The sequence below is a fragment of the Nelumbo lutea genome, chromosome 6 (assembly GCF_056320005.1).
Source record: "Nelumbo lutea isolate HS-2025 chromosome 6, American lotus-T2T, whole genome shotgun sequence".
Taxonomy (NCBI): Eukaryota; Viridiplantae; Streptophyta; class Magnoliopsida; order Proteales; family Nelumbonaceae; genus Nelumbo; species Nelumbo lutea.
The window spans coordinates 50,334,585-50,342,160 of record NC_142689.1 but is presented as its reverse complement, the minus strand read 5'-3'; the positions used below and the strand labels follow the sequence as shown (position 1 = coordinate 50,342,160).

The 7,576-nt window shown below is 40.7% G+C and overlaps 1 protein-coding gene and 1 long non-coding RNA gene across 3 annotated transcripts; both read right to left on the bottom strand.

Moving 5' to 3' along the window:
* Nucleotides 1-1,463: 1,463 nt before the first annotated feature.
* Nucleotides 1,464-2,069, bottom strand: LOC148848861 (uncharacterized). Its single transcript, XR_016100807.1, has 2 exons — nucleotides 2,006-2,069; nucleotides 1,464-1,810 (listed from the first exon to the last, which is right to left on the bottom strand). It is a non-coding gene; the product is annotated as an uncharacterized LOC148848861 (long non-coding RNA).
* Nucleotides 2,070-3,247: 1,178 nt separating this feature from the next.
* Nucleotides 3,248-7,363, bottom strand: LOC148848860 (protein ETHYLENE INSENSITIVE 3-like). 2 transcript variants are annotated; one of them, XM_088949970.1, is made up of 3 exons: nucleotides 6,889-7,363; nucleotides 5,735-5,767; nucleotides 3,248-5,650 (listed from the first exon to the last, which is right to left on the bottom strand). In XM_088949970.1, the coding sequence occupies exon 3, from the start codon at nucleotides 5,436-5,438 to the stop codon at nucleotides 3,591-3,593; it is 1,848 nt and encodes a 615-aa protein (XP_088806096.1). In that variant the 5' UTR covers nucleotides 5,439-5,650; nucleotides 5,735-5,767; nucleotides 6,889-7,363; the 3' UTR covers nucleotides 3,248-3,590. The 2 variants fall into 2 exon arrangements, with proteins under 2 accessions (XP_088806096.1, XP_088806095.1); XM_088949969.1 differs by lacking the exon at nucleotides 5,735-5,767 and having other exon boundaries at nucleotides 6,889-7,344.
* Nucleotides 7,364-7,576: the final 213 nt, after the last annotated feature.

Here is a 7,576-nt window from a genome sequence, read left to right as displayed (position 1 = left end):
TGTGTAATACCCTTAAACTGGACACTTATTGAGACTCGTGTTAGTTTAGAAAGTTCACAGCCAGTAGGTCGGTCTGGGGAGACCTATCCTGACAATGCTGACACTGTGGTGCCATCAAGTCGGTTGAGGTGGCTTGTCTCAGCTACCGGGGTGAGACCCTAGGCACATACAGTGTGGGATTAATTGAATCTTTGAACTGGACCAGATTTTCAGTATTGCCCTGGACCTTGGAGATTGATGGGCAAAACTGGAAAGTTACACCCGACCCCTAGACTCGATTATGATACTACAGTAGGTGTCGGATCGGGGTGTCTTTGATGTACCAATCAGTGAGATCCTTAGCGGGGGTCAAAACCTGGGTATGTTGGTACAATCCGAGAATTCATCTGAGTGGGTGATCATAGTGACAGGATCAGCCCCTTTGTCGGACAAAGGTAATGATCGGGGATGCGCTCTCACTGTTGGAAAACAAGACTACCGGTAGCCGATTTCAACCGTTGAGATTTGTTTTGCAAAGTATATTTTATATGAGATATAAAAGTATATATATTATGGTTTCTAAAATGTTTGCAAAAGGTTTTAATTCTCGGGATCCATATAAGTGGAGAGTGCAACACTGTTCCTTGCAGCCGAGGGAGAGGTCCTCTCTTGTCGGGCAGTGTATGATCATTAAGGGCTGAGAGGTTAAGTGTAAGACCATTGAGGATAATACCTGATGGGCTAATCTTGCATCTGCCCACAGTCATTAGGTGTTACAAGGTGGTTTGGCGCAGGGACCACTTAGGGTAAGTGTTGGGCCCATAGAACCCATTCGATGGGTTTCAGGGGGTTCACTGTCTTTAATAGTATCCTTTGTATTTTGATGGTCTGAGTGATCACTATGTACCTACATTAACCCCCTACTTGTTAGTTAGTTAAATCTTACTGATAAGCATTTTCCCTCAGTTTTTCCTTAAGGTTTTGTGATGAATCGGTGTAGGAAGGTTTTGTGAGCATCTTGACCTTAGCATCACACCACGTCGTCTATCTCTAATGCATGTCACCATAACAACCTCGAAAGGAGATGAGATAGAGGACCAGATCGTGGAAGTCTACCATGGGAAATGCTGGCTTAACACCACCAGGCATAAGCTATTTAGCGTGAACGAGATTGAACTGAGGCTAGCATTGTAAAAAAAATTCAGAGGAATTTCAGTCTCACCTTCCCAATTCGATCCAAGCATTTGGGTTGTAGTTTTGTAGAAAACTGTATTGCTGAATCAGTTTCACTTATACACTACGCTATCATCAGTGGAGATGGTCTTAAGACTGATTTGGGTGTGAACTTCCACCTTGGGATTTGCATTTGTGGTATCCGTATCATGTATAAATCACACTCTCTTTGTTTGTTTTCAAATATTGTTCAGTTTAGTGCAAGACCAGTCCTGAAAAATGTAGTTTTTCGAAATATAGGGGATTCGATTCGTAGAATGATTAGGAAATTTTTAAAAATTTTCCCAGCTATCTAGCGTGGTTTGGCCATTTATATGACGGGTCCTAACCCTTCCAACAAGTAACACTGTTATATCTACAAAAGTTGGAACGTATTATCACTACAGAAACCGTTGATCTTTCACCGCTTGACGTCTCTTTTGCTTGCTCTTATAACAGTGATAGTTATAGTAGAGCCGATCTTCTCGCTTTCTGTGTTGGAGTATTTCTGGTCAAGCACATTGTCTAGTGTGTCCGAGCTCGAAAAAATACAGGACACCAATTCGTAGCCGTCTATCATTATGTCCTGCATAACTTTGCAGCAATCGAACAGGTTTTCCTGCAATGGAAAAATGTTGTAAATGACTATAAATCAAATTTACAGGAATAAAAGGAAGTTGTAAATCACTAAATCAAATATTTGTCTTCAAGACTCAAGAATATCGATAGAATGGGAAAATGCTTACTTTATTTACATATACACAAGAAGAAATAGCTTTCTTAAAGCAGGGAAATTGCAAGGAAAAGAACTCACGAGAGGCAAAGAGAAGTATCAATGCATCGATTATCGATGGCTTGAATTCCAAAAGCTTTATCTCTGTAATCAAAATAAGATTTCATGATCCGATATCGGGTTGCTGTAACACGGAACTATGAAAGAAACCTAACACATTTCAGATGTCGTTTGTGTTCAACCGTTTTGAGCTTTGAAGATAATCTCAACTGGGGCTCTTTTGATTTAACTTTTGTTATTTTGTGGCTGGTTTGTATCCGTGAATGTTATGCATTCTCCCACCTCCGAACGTGATTCGTGAATCCCATGGGTGAACAAAACGCGGACTCATTGTTTAATACCCAAGTTACGGTGGTTGTGGTCATGTCACCATTCAGATTGTCTCAATAAAAGACCTAAGGCGTTGATATAACATCGTCTCTTTCATATAAAGAATAAACAGATGTTCGAATAGGGTTAGGGTCTGTGTAACTTAAAAAATATATATATAATTAATTTTAGGGAAATTTAAAGTTCAGTCCAATAACCACCCCACTACCCCCCTAAACTTTTGATTCATTCCTCCTTTAATTTAATTTTCTTTTAACAAACACAAAAAATAATACTAATTAGATTTATTTTTTTTAACAAACCCTGTTGTGTTTGGTTTGAAGGAAAAGGTACGGAAAGGAGGGAAAGGTAGAGAAACCTTTACAAGCCTTGTATAAGTTTCCCATTCCCTTCCTTTTCCTACCTTTTCCTTCAAATCAAACATGCCTTACGGTTTATTTTAAATGAATAAAACGGCACAATTGAGAGAGAGAGAGAGAGAGGCACAACGTTGTCCAATGGGACGGAATTTCCATTGCCAACTCGTGATAAATAATCCATCAAATGTTATCACCAAATGGTGGGTCAGATGGTTGCGCCATTGATTATGATATCACTCAATTAAACAATAATTCACCGCCTTTCAAGCTAGTCTAGCTCAGTATGCCTTGGACTTTGCAAGGATTGGGTCTCACCAACGGCGACCATGTGACATCGCACATGATTCAAATTCATTCACCAAATCCCATTTGTTAGATACAAATTTCAGTGATCAATTCAGGCCTCCAAGGCTTGGTGTTTACAGTTCTACCAATTCTATAACAGTGACTTTCTTCAACATGACCAGACACGCCAATCATAAACGAGTAGAAAAGATTAAATTGAAACCTAATAATATATTATGAAATAGATGCAGTTCAGGCAATGAACAACACAAAGGAGCAGAACCAGATGGAAATCCAACATATATATATATATATTACAAAGTTTAGCAATAACAGTAAGTCTGAACATTTTCAAGAGACAGAGCAATCAGGTTATTGCAACTTTCTTCTACCATGTTTTGAACTGGCAACCAATAACCCTAGAAATCCTACAACTATAGTTTTGATTTCCAAAGAGAAACAAGTTCCTACAGAACATAGCCAAGATGCCATCAACCAATGGAAGGAAGAAGTTTTCACCTGATCAACAGACCAGTGTGAAGAAAACCGTCCTTTATGAATTTACAATTCAGAGACCGTGCTCCTCTAAAAAAAGGACCATAAGGTGGCCTCGAGATTTGCTTGAGTACTTTTCACAGGTACCAGATTGAATTCTCCTGCTTCGATAGTGGTGTCTCCACTGTTCCTCTGGGCAAGTCCTCACCAAAGTCTACCGATGGGATGTTGAAAGACCCAAATCTAAAATCAGAGGTAAGATCACCATTATTTGTCTCATAGGGTGGTGCGTCAAACACCTTACATTGATCAAATTGGATTTCTTCTCGGTGGAACATTTGGTGATTCATAGGCATGTTGTTTTCTTCAAACATGTTACCCCCAATTGAAGCCCCTTCGCCATAGATGTTCTCCTCCAGTTGAATTTTTGGCTGAAGTGCAGAAATTTGACCACCAAGAACAACACTTCCAGGATTTGGGCCCTTGTTTCGCTGAAGATTACTATCATAGAATGACATAAGCTCGCCAATAGTTTTCTGGCCATCTTCTGTCAATCCAAGTCCTGATAGGTTGAAAGACGGCCGAGTTTGGTTCAATGGTGGAGCAGCTAGCTTAGGTTGAGCAAATGGTAGAGAAAAGACTGTTGGTTTATCCTCGGTGATCTGAAAGTTAGAGATTCCAAATCCTGAAGAAACATTTCTATAGGGACAATTTGCCTGGTGATTGTTCCTTGAAGTCCTGTCAAGAAACCCAAGCCGATAATCGTTGTAAGGACACCGAAGGTTCTCACAGGTGTATATTTTACGATCCACCATTACTTCTTGTTCATCAGTTGGTTTCCTTTTCCTGGTGAAATCTGAGTTGGTTATTTCACCCTTTATTGGAGCAGGCAGTGGGACCATAAGCCTGTCTTTTGTTGTTCCCATCCCCAAATTGAATAGATTGACATCGTGAGGCTTGCACTCCTGTACTTCAATATTTGGATCATCCTCAACTCCTTCAACATCATATTCACTGCAGTCACTGATGGCCAAAGATCCACCTGCTGAGGAAACAGGAGGGCAACTTTCGGGGTGAAGCTTCCTGGATAAGGCTTCTTCCTGGTTAATGATGGCCAACCAGGTTGCACTCTCCTTTGCAGTCATTTTGTCCTGCAAGCACTTAGATTGTCTCACAAGCTTACGGATCTTGGCAATGTCAGGTGACATGTGCTTGATCACAGCAGTCAGGACACTAACCTTCCATGCCTTCTTGAGATCATGAGGTTTCTTATAAGGCGGAGGACCTTGATCCTTTGGCAAACCCAATTGAGGCCACCACTCCTCATTGCCAGTGGGCCACCATGGTGGAGCAATACCCTTCTCCAAGGGGAACCGCCTCTGGGGTGGGTCACAATGCTGCATGAGAGCTGATAAGAGTGAACCAAGAGTAGTGTCTTGAAGCTCCTGCAAGGTGTGAGGAGTGCAAGCCACTGCATTACAGTCTTCACTCTTGCCAGGTATACCATTATCTGCCTGATACTTTGTGATTGCTGCAGGACCATTGCGATCAAACCTGACTTTCTCCTTCCACCAAGCACGAAGGTTGTCAGACGCTCCACTCACAGGTTTCCCCTTCTCTGGGATGATGCCATACACAAACCCTTGAGCTTTGCAAACTTCCATCATCTTCAGCATGTACTTCAGGATCCCATCTTGTGCACGTGACATCTTCTTCCTTCGAGCCTGCTCTTGGGACTGACGCTGCTTTGCAGTATCAACACCCTCCTTGCCCTTGTTCTGTTCTTTAAGCCGCCTGAGGAGCATTCGGTCCCTCCACATCCTCCTCTCCAGCTCATCCACATCCATCTCTTCGTCAGTATAATCTTCCTCCACAGTGGCCTCCGGTTCAGCTTCTGGTGCCAGATCTCCTTCCCCTATAGTTTCCGGAGGGGCAAAGAAATCAAGATTCCCACAAAAACCCATTTCTTCAAGCATCCCCATCATTCCTGATCTATGACCTAACAACCAAACTCTAACCAACTAAGAAATATCTGCCTCAAACAAACCCTCTTAAACCCAATTCAAGTTCTTCGCCAACTTCACTCCCCTCGCTCTTAGTTTTTCTTTGACTACCAAACTCACTCCAGAAATTACTAATATTCTACAGCTTTATATTCAGAAGAACTAACTCAAACAATCAAACATTGATCTTCACCCTGAAAATAGAAGTATAAACAAGAGCAATTCAGACCAAGTAATCTCAGATAAAAAGGGAACATCTTATCAATAAAAGAACTAACCTATAGTATGCTTATCTTTTCCAATTAAGAAAGCTGTCATCAAAAAAAGAATTAATTAAAGACCAACGATGCTATCGAATTAGAAAAGGTTGAATTTCTTCTTAATTATCACAATAATACAAGAAAACTATTCACATGAGGACAGTTTCAGAGAAAAGTGAATTCAGAAAAAATAACAATGAAACTAAAACCCAAAAGTATCAAATAGACGAAACAACACAAAACTGGATGAAAGGGAAGGGGGAAGATATTTCTGCAGTCAAAACAAAGAGAAAACCACAGTAGCACAGATAATAACAACCACAGATAGAGATCAAGCAAGTCTGATACAACAGATAATTCCCTAGACATCAGATCTCCACTGATAGGGGAAAACGAATTCTTGAACAAATCTCCTAACAAGGGAATTTTACAGTAAAGCCGTGTAGATAATATCAATTCCGCAGGAAGACATAGGCAGAGTATAAATATAGTCTCACTGATTCTGGTGACTTGGGTCTCAGATCAGCGGATTCGGGCGAGGCAAAAATAGGCAAAATACAAAAGTCTGAAAATAAATCCCCACAGTAATCTCTCGTTAGCCTTTTAGACGAGAAAATCTCAAAACTGGAAGCGCTTAAATCCGCGATACCGGAGAATATGTTTTGCCACGTTACAAACCAGATCTCCAGTAAAAAAAAATGCCCGACTAAACAGAAAACCGAAAAGACTTCTAAAGAAACTAACAGGCATGCGACTTCACCGACACCCTCCGGATCTTAACGCGGATTTAGTAGCCAATTTCCCGGAACACGAGAATTTAGCGCAGAAATGGATAACCTAGCAAAGCGTAAAGCCTTTAACGGATTAACTAGTACGGAAATTCAAAAAGTTTGTCCAAAACAACAAAACAAAGGACCTTTAAAACTCTGAACCAAGAAAAAACAATTTAAACCTTGCCATATACTAAGCTTCCCATTTCCCGTCATGAAAACCTATCATCACCATTAGAGAGAAACAAACAACCATTCCTCAAAACTACTATATTGAGAGATTGAGAACAATCGATAATTAAGAACAAAACTCAAGTAAGAGACACAGATCAGATAAGCAAAGCAGAAAAACAAAGAAAAAACTGTTGCACTCGAACAACAAGCATCGACGAAGAAACTCACCAAAATTCTTCGAGGATTACTACTAGGTCTTGGCATCTGCCATGAAGGACTCATCTGGAATCTCTGCAACAGAGAAAGCGAAGAAGGAAAAAAGACGATAGGAAATAAAAAAGGAGAGAAGATGCTCCTCTGATTACTCCTCTCTCCCTATCCCAGAGGGATTTATGTGTCCAATGTCTGTATGTAGGTGTGGTTAAGTTAATCCCATTGGGAAATAAACGTAATATCCCATTGGGAAACATTTAACTGTGGTTAAGTTAATTTTAACCGAGGTTAAGCCGTGGATTAATTAAGGTGATGCATGTTATGAAGAAAAGTTGACTGTGGGAGATAAGAGAGAGGGACTGGTGGCGTCGAAAAAATGAAAAAGAGAGGGACTGAGGAGGTTTTTGGAAGTTGGAATAGTGGAGAGGCGACTTTTAAGAATTTAATGAGCTAGCTCCCACGTCCACACCTGAGACCTCACTTCCCGGATGGGGCTCAATTAAGAAAGGCAACTAACTTATTTCTTTTTCTGGTTGCCCAAATTGTCCTTGCTTCTTTGTTGTTCTATTTGTGTGGACGAGACAGGGAGATATGTATGTCAACAAATAAATAAAGGCACCAAACCAACTAAGGTGCGCTGGATGAATCTCTTAATACCGGCCGCTGTTGTGATTTTTATCGTACCTTCGCTTTCTCCTAACTT

Excerpts from the sequence above, each read along its gene's own strand:
- LOC148848860 (XM_088949970.1), bottom strand. The coding sequence starts at position 5,438 with ATGATGGGGATGCTTGAAGAAATGGGTTTTTGTGGGAATCTTGATTTC.